At 39.0% G+C, this 20808-nt stretch overlaps 1 protein-coding gene across 2 annotated transcripts in view; it reads right to left on the reverse strand.

Moving 5' to 3' along the window:
• Window positions 1-8289: 8289 nt before the first annotated feature.
• Window positions 8290-20808, reverse strand: part of BABAM2 (BRISC and BRCA1 A complex member 2) — a 161941-nt gene continuing 149422 nt past the window's right edge. For both annotated transcript variants that reach the window (XM_069009799.1, XM_069009798.1), the window contains exon 12: window positions 8290-8792. In XM_069009799.1, the coding sequence (XP_068865900.1) occupies window positions 8729-8792 (64 nt within the window). In that variant the 3' untranslated portion in view covers window positions 8290-8728. The remainder of the gene's footprint in view (window positions 8793-20808) is intronic.

The raw sequence follows: 20808 nt of genomic DNA on the forward strand, positions 1-20808 counted from the left end.
GCCTGTCCAGCCCAGTGGAGTGAGAGGGGAGGGAGACGAAGTCCAGCTCAGGTGCGAACAGCTGGGGGCAGGAATATGCACAATGGGAGGAAACTGGGTACATCGGCCTTTGCAAAACCAAATAAACAACACTTAGAGAAATGAAAAAAAACCAGCCATCTCCCAAAGCAGCTTGGACAAAATCCTTTCCTTCCCCCAGGAACAGAGCATGCAGAGGCTGAAGTGTTTTCACACTGAAAGCATGGCATCGTTTGTGAGCTTTTTCCACAGTCTACAAATAAACAAAACCCAGGGAGTGTTTTGCATTCAATAGTTAATCACAGTTGGCTGAGTGTTTTTATTTTTCTTCACTGTAAAGGCATTCTTGGTCCGCCTCCCAAACAGCTTGTTTTGTCTGAGAGATTTAATCTTGAGTGGCAGGACAAGGTGCAAAGACAAACCTCAAAACAATTCTTATTTTTCTATAGCAAGATGCCAGTATGTAAAAGCTAACTACCCTGCAAACAGGCCTCTCAGGTTGGCATGCACAGGGCTTCTTGCCACAATTGCCAGTCGGCCTGGATACCCTGGCCCACAAAGCAGCTAATTTCACTCGGTTTTAACTCTTTCCTGTTTGTGAACTGCTCTTTAAGTGGTCTGAACAACCAGAATTCAACGCAGGTTGGACCAGTTTCTAGCCCCAGCTCCTCCCTGAAGAAGCATCTTGTTTGTATACAGGGAGCATGGCTCTGGAGGCCCAGCCTACTTTCAAATCCAAACACAGTTTTTCTTCAAAGCAACATCAAGGTACCTTTCATAAAAATGAAGGGATGATGCAATACATATATAGTGCATCAACAAGTACTCGAGCTGCTCTGCTCAGAATTAGCTTAGGCAGTTATTTAAGAGCAGCGTATTGTACAAACATCAGCCACATTTTTGCAGCCATGCCTACTAACACAAGTAAATGACTGAAAAAGTACTGCATTTATTTAAATTTTATGGCTTCGCACTTTTAAGATCTAAAAATGGTTAGAAACAATAAACTTATGAAATCTCACCACTTATGCTCTTCATTTTGTTTCCAAGTGCTATTGCCTCTGAACAATCTTTAAAGGAGACAGTATCAGTTTGTGCTTAGATCTGTATCACATTAAAAAATGTGATTAAAAAAAATTAATAAAACCATGTCCAAGTTACCTGAAAGGTTTGTCTTCAGGTCCTTTAGTCCCACATTTTGCTTGAAGCAGGACTATCTCCAGTTGCTGGATTGGACCACTGTGGCTTTGCCTACTCCTGGCTCACCAATCTCCAGGGAGATGCCCCAGCCTCTGGGGGGCACTGCTTCCACTGTGGGACTGCGTGTTCTTGTGGAAACGCTCTCTGCTGTGGTCTCCCGGAGATTTGTGCATTTCATGGTGCCACTTCTCGAGGCAGAATTTTTGGTAACTTTTCCCCATAAACACAATCCAACAGAGCTGACAGGAAACAGTCAGGAAACTCCCTGCAAATTCATTTCAACAGCTTCTTGCAACTTCCCTACTCTGGTGCATGTAACGCTAGACACAGGGTGATACTTCTGATGTTTCTTTAAGGTATATGCTTTAAAATCAGTATAAGGTCTTAGCAAAGATGGGGCTCTATACAAAGTCATGCTGGTAACCTCCATCACCCCTAAGTGTTTCCCCTGAATTAACTTCCCTGCTTCTTGAGACTGCTCCAAAGTACCTCAGGAGCAGAGAACATGAACAACACTTCACACAGTATAGCTAATGTGGGGGACCCTTTTGCCACAGTGTATCACAGTGCCGAATACATGGTTCATTTCTGAAAAGAGCCATGACCCATGATCCACTTCTAAAGCACCACAATAAAAGTAATGCCCAATTCAACAAAATGGCCATGACAACTGCAGAACAAACACTCCTGCCATCCACAAGCATGACAAACCAAGTGATTAGATTATTTTTGAATCTCTCTATGAAGTACTCCAGCAATGGGTAATGCCAGAGAGGGAATCGGATTTGCCCGAGCAATGTTCTGACAGATACCACCTCCTCTTCAAACCAGGCACCTCTGAGTGTTCCTCGCAGCCTTGCTTTGAAAAGCCTTTTCCTCACGAGCAGGCATGTACCCAGCTTTGTATGAGCAATCCAGATCATTGCTGAACACCTGTCCACTGGAGGAGAGGAAGGAGGATCAAGTTGTGGGGGTTTTTCATGCAACCTGCCCATAATTAGCCCCAAGCAGCAGCTGAGTCACTCCCAGGAGTCCCAGGTACTATTAGGACCAGACACGCCACAGCCCAGTGTATAATTATATACCAGCCACCACTGTGCGGAAACGGCTCCATTTACTATCTGACCCCATTAGACAGAAGCTGTCATTTCTTCTTGGCTACCAGGGCTGTGGGTGCTCTGAGGAAGACGAGCCAAATTCTCACAGTCCAAAATCATTCACCCAAACTCACCTCCTTCTTGCTGAAACCAGCAGATGCCATCCTCTTTCCTGGTTCACCTGTGAGCTGCCCAAGAGCTCCCCTACGGTCAAGAGGCAAATGGGTGTGTTGAGACACAGCAGCTACTGGATACAAGGGACAGGGAGGTGAGTGTAGAAAGTCTAGGAAACACAGCATGCCAATACTGTCTATTTCATCAGAGAGCAGGCTCAGTTGGCCAAAACACACAAGAAATCACCCCTAGCTGGCAGGGCTGTACTTGAGTTGCAGCTGGATTTTACGGCTGCCTTTTCCTATCAAGGCATAAAGAGGAAACGCCTGGCCTCGGCAACATCAGCAGGGTGGCATTTCCCCCTGGCACAGCTCCTGTGTTGTTGGGCACAAAAATGAACCTATTCCCATCTGATGAGCAACCAAAGCCCGTTACCTCCTGCAGCCAGGATCTCACAAGCTACACACAGCACCTGAGCCAGCAGAGGCCCTTCTGCTGCTCCTCTGAGGGAAAGCAAGAAATGGGTCTGGGTTTTTGGCACCCCAGGTTGCCAGCCTGTCACACTGAGTTCAAGTGAGGTTTGCTGGGACGCTTGGGCTGCTGCTGACACTGCAGTTCAGAGAAGAAACACACGACTCTTAACCTCCAGTTGCTACTCTTGCACCAGTGCTACATCCCCTTTGAAAGACACAAATAACCTCGACAGCTCTGGGTTTTAAACTAGTCCTGAAAAAATTTTGCTGAAAGGGACAGTGGAATAAGGGAAACAGGATGTCAAATTAGGATCAGCTTGAACCATTTCAAATAAACAACGAGGAAATAAAATGTACCCTGATTGCTGGCAGGCTTGAAGGCTTACAGAGTACTCGCCCCACCCAAATCAAGGGCTTGAAATGGAGCAGCAGTGGAACAGAAACCCCTGACAGTGTAAGATTTGCTGTTCCCTGGTACTGCTTTGCCATCCTCAGGGACAGAAAAAGCATCATTAGGGTTTAACTAGAGTCGGATGAAAACATGGAGTACCCCAAGGATCAATTTTCACTGCGGGCAGCTGCAGCACGAGGCATTAATTCTTCAACCTTTCTGATGACAGGAGAAACACGGGGAGCTGTAGACACAAATAACTTTAGACTCATAGTGTGTATTTTGCAATGAAATGCTTGCTTTACTTCCTGTTGTTTAAACTGCATTTATTCCTTAGCACTGCAAGAAAAACCTCCTGTATTTTGTACTGGGGGCACATTTAAAGGCCCATATATCATAGACTCAGCAAGTGGCAGGGCAGCTGCCATACCTTGCTTCCTTTCTGATTTCTTGATGATTTAAAGCCTATTTTCAGCAAGCAATACTGGTTTCCCCCCTTGCCTTTTTGCTTGGTAACTACCACTTTAACAAAATGGTGTTTGTGCAGTGCCTTGGAACCAAGACCTGAGCTTTTTAACATCAGACAGGGAATAGAATAAGAAAAGCAGGACTAAAATCACCTATATGCCATGGCCTTTCAAGGCACATGCTCAGAAATACATGGCAGAACTCTTGAGCTGTTGCAAAATAATACTTAGACTGCCAGATTTTTATTTCCTACATAGCTAAAATTACTTTGCATGTTTCTGATATTTGTGTTTACCTTTCCCCAGAACAAAGTCTGAAATTATTCTCTGAATCTACAGAAATCAGTAAATTAAAAATTACAAAACCCCTGCACTGTTTGTAGACATTTTTCAGACTTTTACTGTCTCTCCCTGTAGGGAAAAACCCTACTGATGCAAAGTATAAACAAGATGAAATGGCGCCTGATCAATGCTTTATTTAGGCTTCCTTCAGGAAGGGAAAATTCACTTTGTCCCCACTAATTTGCTAACATGGAAATTAAATGAAGATTTGGTAAAAAAAACACGTACCCAGTGCCATCAGCATGATTATCCTCTCTGCTCTGGTAACAGCCTTTCCTCAAAATTCTTCTGTTGTGGAGAACACAACACTTAGCTTAGTAAATAAAAAACAGCTTCTACTTATTTTTACAGCAAATAATTCTACACTTAATGTAGGCTCACAAGACGTTGGCATATACCTTGTTGCCTCGTTAAAAAAAGAATTCAAGTTTGCTAAAAATAGCAGTAACTAGTAAGGATGAGCAAAATTGCCCCAGAAGAGGACAGACACTTGAAAATAAAAACTGAAAAGGAGATGACTTAAGGGATTTTCAGTAACATTTAAGAAGTAAGAGTACCTTTAGGTTTAATGAGCATTACAATACATCAATTACAGAGACATCAGCAATTTAAGGGAAGAATGTTCACTGGCAGTTCAGTTTGGTCACAGACTTCATTTGCTTCACAGGGCAAGGAACAGCACCCCATAATTAAGAATCATGGTCATAAGTTGTGTCCAAAGCTTGCTACCTCGTTGCAGCACATCTTTCTCACAAAGCTAGAAAGGTAAGAAACTCCCTTCTCTACTGACAAAGGACTCGTCCCTTCATCTCCATGTACCACAGGTGCACAGACACAGTGCTAGAAATGTATTTCACACCTGCACCGGTGACCCTCACGTGCTGCTACAGTTTTCTATTGCCTGCTGCTTCTCTGGTTAAGGGTACTGACACAGAAGGATGTCTAAGCTGCAGTCCCTACTCATCACTTAAAACAGGTTTCTGAGCTCTGCTAAACCCCCAGCCTTGGTATTAGGGGGCACTGCTCAATGGAGAGTACTCAAGATTTAATCCTCTCTTTCCTAGGTAAGAAAGCTCTGTGTAAAACCACCTGAAGTGAGACTTAAAGCACTGTACTTCATGGCTAAATCTCATCCACTGACTGAGTCACCAAAGATGCTTATTGCTGTAGGCTCTGGACAGGATTAGAGAAAGGGAATATACACAGAAACATCCCTAGGGAGGGTTTAACAACGCACAGATCCGTGCTAGCTCCAGCAATGTTATTCTCAAAAACTGACTCAAGTCTACTCTCTGTATGAATGGGAGTGCAGATTCAGCAAATGAAAAGTGCCAATCAACAAAGCAGTGGCCAGGACAATGGAAAGATCAATGAAGGCCAAACCATGTATGGTATAGTTAATTTTTATTTATTCTTCCAGCTGTTTGTCTGGTCTTTCAAGCAAGTTGACAAAAGTCTGACTTTGAATCCTAAGATTTGGTATTACTTCTAGCACAGTGGATTGTGTATGCAGACGAATGAAGGCTTGACTCTAAGTTTGTGATTTAAGGACCTTTGGAAAACCGTGCATTAGCAGGGCTTAGTAACTCAAGACTTACCACATTCTTTCAGTCAAAACTAGGACAGAGCAGAGTTTAGCCTTTTCAATACCTTTGCAACATTGCTCTTTTTCTCCAGTGTTCTGTGATTCTCATAAGCAAAGGAAAATAGCCTAAGTCTGACTGCTCCCTTCAACTGCATATATCACATAATAGGGAAGGAAGCGCTGAGAGTCTCAGGGCCGTTAAACTGGCCACAATGGAAATTATAAAACAGGAGATAACAGAAATAACTACAACTCATTATCCCAGCCTTCATGGCTAACTTAAATGCCTTCAATGGATACTTGGTGGGATATAAAATTATTCAAACTAATCCTCTCTTCTGGTATAGTATTTAAATGGAAATTCTTCTGGAGAGAAGCTTTCATTCATTCCAGTGTCTCTCCTCTCAATACCCCATTTGGAGAGCTAACACCCAATACTTCTGAGAACTATTAGAAAGGGATCCATAAAATACCATGTAGGTCAAAGAGTGCAGGATGGCCTTAAAATAAGAAAATGTTCATTAAGTGTAACAAAACGACCTTTTCTTCTAATCTAAAAATTGACAGACTTATCTTAAACACAAGCAGTACAGTTTTTCATCTTTTCTACCTTTTTTTTCCCCAAATACTACCAATTGTAGCATGACATTAAAATTAGACTGAAACTATTGATTTGTTTCTATGTATGTTAGTGAAAAGTTGGTGAAACTATTGAATTCAGCACAATTAATTGCTGGTTTAGGCTTTTTGTACCCTCAAAATATTCTCTTTCATGGCTCTAAAACTCTTCAATAATAAAGCGGTTCATTGTCCAAAACGACTAGGACTGAGGTGAAGGATGCATTTTTGGTTGAAAATAAACCTAAATTCTGAAGGGTGGACCTCTTTTCAAACTACTGTGCAATTGCTAGCCTTTGAATGACAGTAACTTCTGAAAAGATAAAAAAAAATACTGGTGCCACTTGGGCAATCAGGTATATTAAGCACACACTGTGTTCATGGGGCAATCACTACAACACTGAATCAAAGGCAAAGTTATAAAATGTAAGATTCCAGGAATGTACTGATGCAACTTAAGGGTTTGGTTTATACCTTTTGAAGATGGCTAGAGATTGCTTGTATCAGATTTTGAACACTATGAGAATAAATGTTTTCCATTAGCCACCTGCCTTCTCCCACCCCATTCAAAAGGTTGGCTTACTCTTGAATATGTGTCTCTGGCTTTGACCTGAAGAAATGTAGACGTGAGATCATCCCAGTATACTAAACAATATTTTGTTCTTAGTCACCTGAGGTTGTTCAGTTATGATTTTGCTATTCACATAAAACCATTACCTTCCACATCAGCTCTAAGCATGCAAAAGCCTCATGCGATGTCTCCACAGAGGGAATTCAGGCTCAGACCTTTGAAACTGTTGACAGTCCTCAGATAATGCACTGAGAGTCACAAAGGGGTGGGTCACAGGACAGAATATATCTCCTCTGCAGACTTAAAATAAAACTTCTGATTTTGTTTGCAGCTTAATTTTCAGCCAAAAACTTCAGTATTAAATTAAAATTTCCCCACAAACTAGCTAAAAACACCTGTCATTTTTAGAGGTGAATTATTTGTATAATTCTTAATTGTTAAGCTTCACTACTCAAAACCCATCTGTATTTCCTAGGTGAATATAAACCCTGAAAAGCACTATTTTTCATGTGAAATAACAAGTTGTAGAAAGGGTAGGAGAATACTGCCAATCAAGTAGTTTGATGAGATTTCCTTGCATGTGGTGCTATAGTGAATAATTTAAAATTAAATGTTTTCCAGTTCCACTGTATCATCTGCATACTATTCATCTAGTTCCTTGTATTTAGCAGAAGTAGGGCACATTTTCCAGATACCATTTATAAGCAACATACTCTGTTAATTTTATTCCTTACTGGAAAGTACCTTGGTCTGTTCACAAATTAATTGGGGAAGTGACATCGTGACCATTAGTCCCAACTGGTGCGCCTGACACAAGCAGGAAAGAAAGGATGAATAGCTGGGATTTTGTGTTTGGCATTTCAGAATTAGGGGAGGTAATGTTTCCAGTTATATACACTCAAAAATAATTTCTGAGAAGGTACGTTGAACTTAAGCATTAAGCTAAATACCTATAGCCCTACGTTATTTCATCAGTTATTTTCCAAGACATCATTCATTCCTTTGTTGAAAGTTTGCTTCTTAGTAGTATTTATCTTATTTGGAAAAATTACAGGTCTATGAAAGAGCTTTATTTTGTTATACTGATTTATATAACTAGTTACTTGCATGTTGGTACTAAAGAAGCAGAACTTTTTTGTAATGGCAAGGGGCGCTCATTAGGAAAACACCAAAATTGTACAACTGGAAATAAAAACAAAGCATAAAAGCCTAACATTTCACATAAGATGAGCTTTCAACAGAAGTATCAGAAAAACCACCAAACCTCAAACACCTTGCCATATTAACTTCAGACCAACTGGAAAGGCACTGAGAGTTGAAGTGTGCAACTCATATCCATACCTGTGAGAGTAACAACCACAGTGAGACACAAACCTCCAAGGCAGAATATGGCACTGCACAGTCCATGAGGCATTCCCGGTACATATGGCAGTTTTATGTTTTCTTAGGATAAGCTGAAAATGTTAACTAAATATACACATTACATCATACTTCCATGGGGGGAAAAAAATACAATTTAGACCACCTGAAGACAAGGAAACAAGGCATAACATACAGGAAATTGTTGGCACAAGAAAGTGTTATCATATCAATACATGCCCTTTTAAATTTAATCCAACAGATATATAAAGGAATGGTGGTGGCAGAGACAAAGGGGCAGGACTAATGTCAAATATTCAGTTCTAAGCATGCTAGTGAGGTCTTTGTTTCAAAAACTGAAGCTACTAAAACCACTTCAGAGGCAAAAAAGCACCTATCAAGACAGTCCAACCCTTTTCCAGGCATTCTTCTTCTGGGCTGACATGTGCAGACTGAAGGATCTGTCCAGTATAGTTTCCATGCCCGAAGCTGCCTAAAGCTTCCCATTAGCAAATGCTGCCTCCTGGAACTGAGGGACAAATGTCTTGAAATATGTCCTAGTGAAAAGAACAGAAAATATATGATTAGGGAGGAGTAATCTTAAAAGCATGAATTGAAGCACTTGATGTTTCCCACGTTTCCTATTTCCCCTGTGTGGAAAAGGCTTCACACATGGTATGAAAGGCCCAAAGGCAGACAAGGCAATGGAGCAGGAAAACAGTGAAGTCAGAATACGTGCAGGAGATAAGCTCTTGATCTGTCTCCTAACAGAAACCTTGACACTGTCCCTGCTGATGGCAGCAGTTTACATAAGATAATACTAGCAACACTGGATGAACTGTAATTCCTTTTAGTAAACTTGAAAATTTATAGGATAATGTCCTTTTTTAAAGTGTGCTTTGTATATTTTGGATCTTAGTCTATCTTCTTTACAAAGGATCAAGTGACTCATATAGTTAATCCTACATATCCAAAACTGAGTTAGAACTATACCTTTGAGTTTTTTGTGCTGAGATACTCAACCATGTAATAAATGTATCTTACAAGTCCCAGGGATGCCCTTTGTTTGCCAGTTATAGTACAAGTTGCTTCATCGTGTTGCCTTTGGTTTCTGCCTACTGCGTTTTGCACCGAACTTTCACTTTCCCTTTTTTTTTTAAATTTTGTTTTCTATTTGTATAACTGGTCTCCATAAATTTCTCTCCTGTTCTGCTCACCAAGAAGAAATCTAAAGTGAGAATAGCTGCAATGTCACTTATTAGATTCCTGATCTCTCTGCTGGTTTACCTCCTGAATGAAACATACACCGATCAGCTTCACAATCATGATGTGTTTCATAACTGCAGTAGAAGCTTTGGCAATCACTGAACAACAATCATACTTCCTCACACCTAAAAACATTGCAAGACTACAAAGGGAACGCTCCTCTCTCTTTGTGAGGTTGTGCCTGGCAAATTAATTAACAGATAGCTGCAGTCAGCTTTTGTGCACAAGCTGTAAACACACACGAGATGCTGTCCAAAGGTTAAAAGAGCAATGGAAAGTAAAAGCATTTCTGGACTGAGGAGCTGATCCCAGAAATGGAAACCAGAAAGAGGACAACCAGCACACACACACATTTTATAGCATACACAGATTGTGCTGTGTATTTACAGAACACACTCTGGTTTATTGAAGCAAAGTTCAGAAAACAACCTTCACCATCATGCCCGCAAAAGTGATTGTTCATGCTGGCACACACTCATACATAAACCAGCTGAGAAGGTCTGCCTGTCCCCTGATCTCAACAGCTGAGTGCCATTTCTGTATCTGTGTTTTTTCTACCATACCTTTAAAATTGCAGCTTTTATAAGTCCTGGTCAATTCTATGTATTTTGCTAGCTCAAGAAGTATCACCTGCATGTTGTCAATGTCAGGGTATCTTTTTCTTGCTTTATCTGTCCTTACATTTAATCATGCTTCTCTGCTTGCTTATTTTAAATAGCTTCTCCCTTCCCCTTTGACAGCTTCTCTGCAGACTCTCTTCCATTCACATGATCTTAACTGACTTGATAAATGTTACTTAAAACTTCCCCTTCTAAAACTGGAAAAAATCTTAATTATTAAATGGGATACAATCAGAATTATTTTCCTACGTTTTATTTCTTTTCCTTTATAGCATGTCTGTGCTTTGTATCAAACCCACACTTACTGCATTATATGCAGTAATTATATATGCCTTTTCTGTTAGGTAAATTCCAGAACGAATGCTTCTGATACCAGAAACACCCTCCCACACCAACTTTATCTACACTTGCATCCTTTCTTTTCACTGATTCCTGCAGTAGAGCTTGTATCCTTTGCTGCAAAATTAAGTCCAACACCCCCCTACATTCTGATCAGACGTATTGTTTCAAAGAGGATGTTATTTCATTGGTAGCTCATATAAACTTCTTGGCGATGTTGCATACACTACAAAAATTCCTTTGGTACTTCATCATTTTAAGTGTCTATTTGTTTTCTTTTTATACCTTGAAGTACATGCTTAAAGTTGCCCTTATCATTTTGGTCTTCTCCAGACTGAAGCAAATGCAGTGCCACAAGTGTACTCAGGTTATGTTCCTCCATTTCTCTCCCTCTCCCATACACCTTAGATATTTCAGACTAAACAAAACCAGAGATAATTACGGTTCATCACACATACACAAAAAAAAAAGAAAATAACACTGCTCCCTTAACCCCTCCAAACCAAAACAAAATAGGCCCTGCTAAGAGATCCACAAGTCCAGTATACTTGATCGGGCTGTACCAGCTACAGCACACTTAGTAGATTGAGGAGGAAAGAGGGGGATGTAGGAGAAGGTAAATGAAACTCCTTAATGAACACTGGAAATTTTTTTCTAAATTTTTTCTTTTCATCCAAAGTTTGGGACAAAACCATGTGTTGAAACACCTGATTTTCCTGTGAAATGGAAATTACAACGTTTTTTCTCCTCTGCAGAGATTACCACTAAGGAGGAAAAGAAGCATCAATCACCTTCTGAGTAAGTTCCATCTATCAACCATCTGGCACTAAAGTCAAAGTGTACAATGTTTCTGCCCAAACAGGACCTTGACACAATCTATTATGTCACAACAGACGACATGAAATAACTTTAAGAGAGATATAAACTTTTTTGAAGGACAATACTCTGCTATAGACTGCATGGAAAAGGCCTCTTTCACATGGAATGCTATTCCTTATAGAAAGACTTTAAATCAAGAGACAACACTCATACTCCAGCATCGTGTACATTCAGGCACAGAGAAACACTGAATATAAACACGAACTTTAGAAAAAGATGCATTCCTCATACCCTATTCACATTAACACATTCACATGAATTTATACCCTCAATAACTATGATGTGTGCTATACCACAGGAATTCATATAAAAATATCTGAAATATTTTTTCAGAAACTTTGTCACACGATATTCTCAAGCTATCTCCAAACTATTTTGAAATTATTACTTTTATATACACTAGATATGTTTTTCAGCTCTGGAGAACTGTTATTAAAAAACCCAACAGTAATTTGGGTACCTGCTGAATTACACTGAAGATGAAGAAAGCTAACTTGACCTATGGTCTCTGAAGGCTGTGTCAAATGGCAGAAATCAGTTTTGACCAAATGCCTTTTCTCATTTCTGGGAAAGATGGGAGATCCTTCTTTCTCCTGCTTTCATCTACCATGTTCTTGGTGTGTCTGTATCACACTGACCTCACACCAAGTTCAGAAGACCTGCATAAATTCTCCTTTAAGTACAGAGAAACTCATTTGTACAAAGTCCACAGATACTCTTTATGTGAGTGTTGAGTACAATCAACACTCACATAAAGTAAAACACACATTGAGTGTTGCATCCTTCTCATAATGGTTTAGATCTCAGCTTAAGCAGTGTTTAAAGAGTTGCTTTCTTTTCAGCCTAGAGTGGGTGCCAATCTTCACACACTTACAGGCACATGTCTAACTCTTTGTTGAGCTTCTTACTGTAAGACTCCATTGTTTTTTGTCTACTCATTTTTGTTCCCTCAAATGGTCATTTTCCAAGTTCAAGGTAGTAAGTTACGAGGTTTCTATGGAAATTTTTCTTCAAAACTCCAGAAAACAATACATTTTGCTGTAGTTAACCACTTGACACAGTACAATGAATTCCAGGTGCTACGCTCAAGGACATCTGTTGAGAGTAAAGCACTTCTCTTTCCTTCACCTTATTATCCAGTGGAAAAAAAGTCTTGCTATTATTGCAAGTGGTAAGTGTCTAAAAGAAGGTAGAATTGGCTCACCTGCTGCTTGCTATTTTCTAGTGATATAAAGCACTGAGTGTGGTACAAGGTCTCCAGAAGCCCATGCATGTCTAAATCCCACAGTGTGGGTTTGCCGTGCTTAAAACATACTTGACTCAGAATTCACATGCTTTTGTGAAATTTCATTCTAATAGTATAGTTTTTTACCCAGGGCAACTTAGTGCTGCATTTTTTAAATGCAGTTGGTAGAAAATCTGCATTGACCACTTGATAATACCTTTTGCTTTCACATATCTATGCTGAAAATCTGCAAAGATTTTAAATTATGTAGCTGCAACCTCCCATCAAACAACATTTCCTATGTATTTATGGTGAAAGCATCCTAACACACTTGATTTCTGCTGTTGCCTTTGCTGGACTGGTACTATAGCCAGCTATACAATTGTGTTCTAGTTACCACAGCTAGTGTAATAAAGTTAAAACATTTATTTAGGTGTTTCTACTTCTGTTAAAATCTTCATGTGGTAAATTCAGAGCAGAACATCAAGACTCAAACTCTGTGAAGAAAAAAATATACACAATGTTGTATCAATGAGATTTCTGCTTTTTATGTCTGGGACCCGGACAATCATCATGGGGCGATGAATCATCTTCCCAAGTCATTCACAAAATAGATTCCCCTTAAACTCCTCAATTCATGAGTGCCAAGTTTTCCAGCAGGCTGATCTCAAATTCATCCACCCTATTTGCACTCATGTTTTATTTGTTTCAGCTCAAGATGCGGGACTTTCAAGGAAAATGAAGGGGATGACGTAATCATGATGCTCCACATCAGGAACAGACTCGGCAGTACAGCAACACTTCTGCTACCGGCACAGCGACCTTACTGGCAAATTAAAGCTCTTGAGCCACAATCTTCAACTTTTCACAAAGACACACAGACCTTATTGCACTGCATCAGGCACATGCATTGTGTTCCTTCTCATCTGAAGGCAGACTCAGGTTATTGCATTTGGATTTTTTTCCTACTACTGGCTTTGAGAGCAAACTTTATTCTTAAATATTACCCATTATTTCAATATTTTAATTAATTCTTGCAAAATATTTTAGTAAGTACTGCAACTGTGGTTTAATTCTGTAAATATATGGCTCTAATTATAGACCCTTAGTGTATTCAAAATCATAGCAGCCAGCATATTTGACAAATACATCCATTTTCTCCTATTCTAGGCAAGGCATACAAGAAAACAAGAGTTCTTTTATTCAACTTTTTCAAGTTAATAGATCTGACTTGGACAGGCACTCCTGTAGTCATGGTGATTTCTGAATAGTTCTACTTAATCCTTCCAAGTCTTCGGAAGCAAGGTCTGTAGGTAGTACCCCATTCTCCTCAGTAGTTCTCTATTGTCTGAATTGTCCAGCAGGTAAATCGAGTTTGTTCGAATAATCCTGGGACTGAGGAAAGGACTGAATTGTATCCTGTCCAGCTGTATTAGATACAACCAAGAATCTCAGGCATTTATCCCAACTGCTGTTCATTTCTTTTAAAGGAATTGTACTTCTAGGATTTACATCGTTTTGCATCCTGTATTTCTTTCCTGCTGTACCCTAGAAGAACTGCTTCAAGACATCTACAAGATTCTTCAATTCCACTGAATCCTGACAGAAAAACATCAACTCCATAGACGACTGATCTTCATAAATTAGCTAGAACAGCAATGTTCTCCCCTTTTCCAATTAAATTTGGTGAAAACAAGAATTAAGAAGGGTGTAGGTCAGAGTGAAGGATAGCCTGAGGCTTCTTGAGGTTTTTGACCTATTCCTTCCAGACTGGTATTATTATGCTGACACTTGGCAATAAAATCTTGTTACATAAATTATTTCAACAGCATAGCCATATTAGAATTATAAAAGAGCTTCTCCAGGCTTTATCAATGTCATTTGATTATTCACTTTCTGAAGCACAAAGTATTTTTGCATGGATCATACATACATATGTAGCGTGCCTTTGTATTTTTATGTTCCTGTTGAAACTTGTTTTGACACAATGAAAACTTGTTTTGAAAATACTGAACACCTACAACAATACCTTCTGGATGCCAGATGAGAGGATTTGTCCTCCTGTGACCACACAGGCACATCCAGCTGGTTTGGTCATGTAACTCCCAATACTTCACCTCCTGTACAGAAGGTATTTACCGTAACTTTCGAAACTTCCAAGATTTGCTGTTTCTGACAGAACAAAATCAAAGATGCCAACCTGTCTTTTTTTCAATATATGTAATTGTTTTCTCTCTAAATTCCTTTCATCAGGACCTACCTAATTTAATATCATTAGCACTAATTAACAAAAGGAACTTAAATTAATAAATTGTTACATTAATTCCAACCGTGGGTATGTATTTAGGTCATATTCCATGTGACTGCTCATTAGGTCCTTAACCTGTACTTATGCCCTCCTCCAGCATCTCTATGCCTTGCACTGAACAAGGACTGAATGCAGAAGTGTGGAAATTTACTGAAAGCCCATTCTTTTAATAGGCCTCAAGCCAAAGTTTGAGGCGTAGCTTTTTCCTTTTAAACTCAGACACGAGACATTTGAACCTCTTTGCTATTTTTACTATATATAATGCATTAAAAACATCTTTCTATTGGGTGAACCACGTTGTCTATTTATTCACAGGCACTTCCATAGCATTCCTCACCACGCTAAAGATACATGAGCACTCACAGCAAAGCTGAATAACCCCAGCTCCTGCTTTGGGATAACTATGGGGTAACAGGAGATTGACTCTACAGCAGACATTTTATGACACCTGTATTAGGAGAAAATGATTGTTATATCATTCTCTCCACATCTAAGATATTACAGAAACTGAAGTGACAAATAGTTCTCAGCACTCTAACTTTTGATTTCCTAGCTGGAACTGGGCTTGTAGCAGGCAGGCCCACAACAGGGCTGGGTGCCAGGCGGCAAAGGCTCAGGAGCTAATTATAATCAGAACTATTACGGAATGCACAAGGCAATCAGGAGACAGCAGCATTTCTAAACCACCGTTCAAATCCGAACATCACAAAAATTTATCCAAGCACAGTGGCAGAATGACATAGGTACCTTCCAGGATTTCTTTCTCACTTCAAATATACATAACCATACTTGGCATGTATTCATGTTTCTAAAGTAAGCTTCTTGATGGTATGCTCTTTGGGATGTGGTTTTAATTTCCTTACTAGGCAGCTTTATCTATAGCAAATATTTTGCTTTTATGTGAAACACAATGTCTACACAGTTCTCCATTTTATACATCTCCAGAACTGGTGATGCCAAGCAAACATCTGAAGTGTTTATACAACAGCAAGACAACAGTTCTTAAATTATGGCTACTGTAACTGCCTAAACACACAAAATGTACAAAGGAGTCAGTGCACAATGCCATTATGCTGCTAGCAACTTTTTTTCCCAAGTGCCAAAACAAATGCATCACAATCCCTCTTCCTCTTCTAATACTTCTCTCTCTCTACCTCCTTTTATTGTGAACTACCTACAAGGAGATTAGTAAACTTCTTATGCCTATTTCTATCTGCCAGTCTACACAAGGCACTGACTGTGCAACCAGGCTGATGGACAGAACAGTAGTCAAGCATCAAGAGAACTGGAGGTCTGCAGTGGGCAGCCATCAAAATGTAAGTTTTTAAGAAATACAGTTGTTTTCAGCTTAGTTTATAATATTGCACAACAGAAACAGTCTCCAAAATTACAAACAAACCAAAACATGTACTACCGAAATCATAACAGGAAATAGAAGTGGCAGAACTAGTGAAACCAAGTACACATCAGAAGTCTTAACATTAAAATTCACTCAAGTCCAAAAGCTGTTTTCTGTATTTCACTAACAATATCTTTTTGCTCCAGAAGTTCTTTCTGGAGTTATTGCCATTTCTGATTCAAGTCACACAGAAAGGTAGAAAAAGTGGTTATATTTAGACATGTTTTTCAACAGTTTGGTGATTGCAGAATTAACAGGTGGCTTTAATCCATATGAAGCAAACAGAAATAAAAATTAAATTTTCATTTTTTTATACATTTGCATCTGTTCCAAAAACCTATGGTGTCAATTGATTGTATAAATAAAGTGAAGAATTCATCATTGGTTTGCTGTAAAAATTAAGATGACTTTGCTGCCCAACTTACCATAAAGCAAAATGAATTTTGACAATCTGTTCAAAGCACGAAACAACCATAAATATAACAATCTGACTAAAAGCAAAATATAAAGGAAGGGAGTTCTAGGGAACTGCTGTGGAGCCAGGACTGCAGATCATTATGTAGGCTGGCAATTAATGTTTATTTTAAAGCAGCAGCATAAATAGGGTCATCACTTTGCAAAGGATGCTAACTTTGGTTCCAAGAATATATGTGTTCCCAAATGTATGGACCTTTACTGACAATTACAGATAAAAATTACAGCTACTGGACATAATTAGTTAATATAGACCAAGGCCAGTAACTATGAAAGCATATTTTAAAAATCATCTGGAAATCAAGATTCTGGTATTTAATGTCTCACAGATTTCTGATATAGGTATTTAAAAATTTACAAAGGTCTATTGCACAGACACAGTGAATCTGTGCTCCAAAGCATGCATAGAAAAATGAACCTCTCATTTTGAAACAGTTTCATCAATGCCTTCTGCCTGCCAGTCAGTTCAAGAGATAAAACACTTCACTTCCTTCACCTTCTCCACAATGTACATAAATAGATTTACTTCAGTCAGATGAAAGCTTGTGCTCGTAGATCATAGCAAATTTTGCTTCTGCTTTCTTAACTTCCATTTTCCCCACAGGGTAGTGAGTGTCTGTGAAGGGTGCATTGGAATATCTCTGTCACAGCATGGTCACTCCGTTTCCTTATCAGTGGATCATGAGAACGATATTCCAAGGCCATCATGGAAAAACTCAGTCTTCATAGAGTCTCTTTAAATACAGTGTTAATTTGCAGGAAATTTCCAGTCCTATGAGCTACAGCATGACAAGTCTCCTCTATTTTTCCTAGTTGCTGAAGTGTCATAGCCATATTTTTCCACTCCAGGTAAAGGTTAACTTCTTAAAGAGATAGTGTTTATTCAAGGCACATATTATTTCCTCTCATCTAGGCTACGTAAACGCACAATGAGCTCTACTGTTCGAGAGCAATTATTAAACAAACTCTTTATTAGATTTGAAGGAGAGAGTCAATGTGAGACAAGATGCAACTAGGAACCTCTTCAAAGCATAAAAGGCAGGGTAAAGAATGTGTGAAAGTAGTGATGATATTAAGTAGTAAGAGAAAGCAGAAAAGACTGGGCAAGAATACATTCAGGATTGAAGCTTGTAAGGAAAGACAAGTGTAGAGATGCAAGAAGAGAGGAGCTCACAGTAGTAATAAAATTTGAATTATCTTTAAGAGATTACTGAATCCCTTAATTGTAGTTCAGAGGCAGAAATGAAGAGTTACACCACAGATGCATCCATAATGAGTCTGACAACCAGCATCCCTGAAAACAAAGTTTGCTTGCAGGTGAAAGTACTGATTTCATCATGCCATTCGCTTTGCTTTGCCAGATTGCTTATCAACAGGGGCCGAAGGCAACATACCAAACCATAAAAGAAACCTCCTTGGATATTCATTAGGACAAACCAGTCAGAAGGAAATGGATGAGACGCCACACATCTGTGATTATATAAAACATATTAAAGCACTTGTTTCTCTGTGCTATTCAAAAGATATCTATTTGCTATTAGAAGTAAAAAAAAAAAATGCTATTAGAAGTAAAAAAAATGCTCAAAAGGTTGGAGACCCATACAGAGGGGAAAACCTGACAGAAACAAACCTTAACACTAACAAGAAAATACAGAATAAAACAAATAAAAAATTGATTTGAGGAACAAATTAGCTCTGGCCCTCGAAATAAGCACTTGTCAAATAGTACAAAATGTGGTCAAAAAGTAAAAAGAATGCTCAGGAGAACTAAAGTCACAAAGAATAAATGAAATGGAGGTGCTTAAAGAGGCTGCCATACCAGAATCCTGCTTTCCAAGAGATGTACCAAAAGATCTGACTCATGCAGAAATGTCAGCCAAAAAGGTAATGAGCAAATGAACAAAACACAACCAAATCAGCAGCCCCAGATTACATTCACACCCAAGTTCTAGAGAAACTCAAGTGTGAGAAAGTTAAACTCTTAAATAGCTTGTAACCTCCTGCTTAAAACATCTTGGTACCAGAGAAGTCTGATGTCATTTAAAAAAAAGGTTTGGAGATCTGGGAGGATAGAAGGAACTCAATATGACCCAATGAATCTCATGTCCATACCTTACAAATTGGCAGAGACTGTTAATAGAAACCATAAATTCATAAAAAATCCAAAAGTCCAAAAGTCCAAAATTAGTGGACTCGAGTAAATATGATATATTGGGTAGGAGCCAAACCTGTGCTTCTCAAGTCTCCTATTTTCCTAAGGTATCAAAACCACACAGACAAGAGAAATTCAAGTGACACACACGGTTCAACTTACCTACAGGTATTTGGGAAGGTTTTTCAAAGGCACAAAACCCCCTGAATTACCACAGAAGGAGAGAAGATCCATGAGTGGATAAATAGTAGGTCAAGATACAAAGAAAAGGACAGGAATAAATGATGAATACCATTAGGGTGAAGTCACCTGAGAAGTGCACAGAAATGGGTGTTCTGTGATCAACACAACAACACAGATCTGTGTTGTTCATATTTCTACATGATATGCAGAAGTGAGCAAAGGAAGATGGACAGGTTTGTTAATGCTAATAATTTAGTCAGGGAAGGAAAAATGAGGCACAATTATGAGGACCTGCAGATAGTTCTTACAGTACTGGAGACTGGGAGATAACATACCAGATGAAAAGTCAATATTGACAAACATGAAAGGAGAAATGTGAGGAAAAAGACATAATTTTACTTACACAAAAAACACAGGCTCTGAAAAACAGATAGAAAGGAGATGTTGGTGCTAAAATGACGCTGTAACTAACCTTCATCTGTATGCAAAGAAACAAATCAGATGTTATTAGAACCAGAAGACAGAGTAAACTAGACAATATCACATCATCATCATAAAAATGCACGGGGAATGTATCATGAGTAACATGCAGCTCCCTGCCTCAGAAGGAAAATCACAGGAACAGCAGAGGGAGAAAGAAGTGGGACAAGGGTGATCAGAAACATGGAGAGGTTCTGGAGAAGGAAAGAGTGAGCAGAGCAAGAGAAAAGGTGAGAAAAGAGACATGAAGAGGTTCATAAAACAAAGGTTATGCAGGGGATCAGCAGATTAACTTTTTGCTGCCTCTTCATACAAGAGGTAGAGGGTAACAACTTGAGCTAGGAGGAGGCAGGAATGCAAAAAAGCCAAGAGAGTTTGTTATTCACACCACACCTGTGTGATCCCTTGCCACAGAATTATATGATGTTATGATGTTGGTACAAAAAGCAAGCAAATAGAAGGAAAGCTAGGTAGGGTTACTTAACAGAAATGCTTACTTAACAGTAACTTAACTTGCACAGTAACAGTTACTTAACAGTACTGGATAAAGAAATCTCTGAGGATGGTGGAACATCCAGTGAAAATATGACTACATGCCCTTCCATGCTTTTCCACAAGCATCCACTACTACCTATTGATACAGACATGATAGTGGGATAAATGAATGCAGAGTTTTACCTAGCTTAATGGAACAATTTTAAGTATTACTCAAAGGACAAGACTATGGAGTTCACCTACTATTTTTATTTAGCTGTTTATTTTGTAACTGATCAAGCAACAGTATTTATCTGGGCTATTAAATCTCAGGCCCTTCCAAACCCATGTATTTCTCTCTACCCTTTTCTCTCGAGAAAGGGAGGACATTTCTTTGCATAAATTCCTAACTGTAATTTAATGCTTTAATATAGAACTAGCAGCTTTCATAAATGTATAATGGAGATCTCTAATAAAGCCAAATCAGACAGTGAGTGTGTTTCACAGTATTTCTAGAATGCCACTTAATCCCAGTTATCCAAGAACCACCTACATTAAATTCTAACCTTTCATTCCTACAAAGCAGTTGTCTTCCAGCAAAGTGCTATTATATTCCACTTCTACCATGCCAACTTCTCCAATCTCTTCTGTGCATTTCTCTTGTCAATATAGGAGTATACTTTTTTTGCAGAAAGAATATTTACTATATATCAAAACGCACATATGTACAGTTCACACATATACAGAGTTATCTATACAAAATCACAGAAAAAC

The sequence above is a fragment of the Aphelocoma coerulescens genome, chromosome 3 (assembly GCF_041296385.1).
Source record: "Aphelocoma coerulescens isolate FSJ_1873_10779 chromosome 3, UR_Acoe_1.0, whole genome shotgun sequence".
Lineage (NCBI taxonomy): Eukaryota > Metazoa > Chordata > Aves > Passeriformes > Corvidae > Aphelocoma > Aphelocoma coerulescens.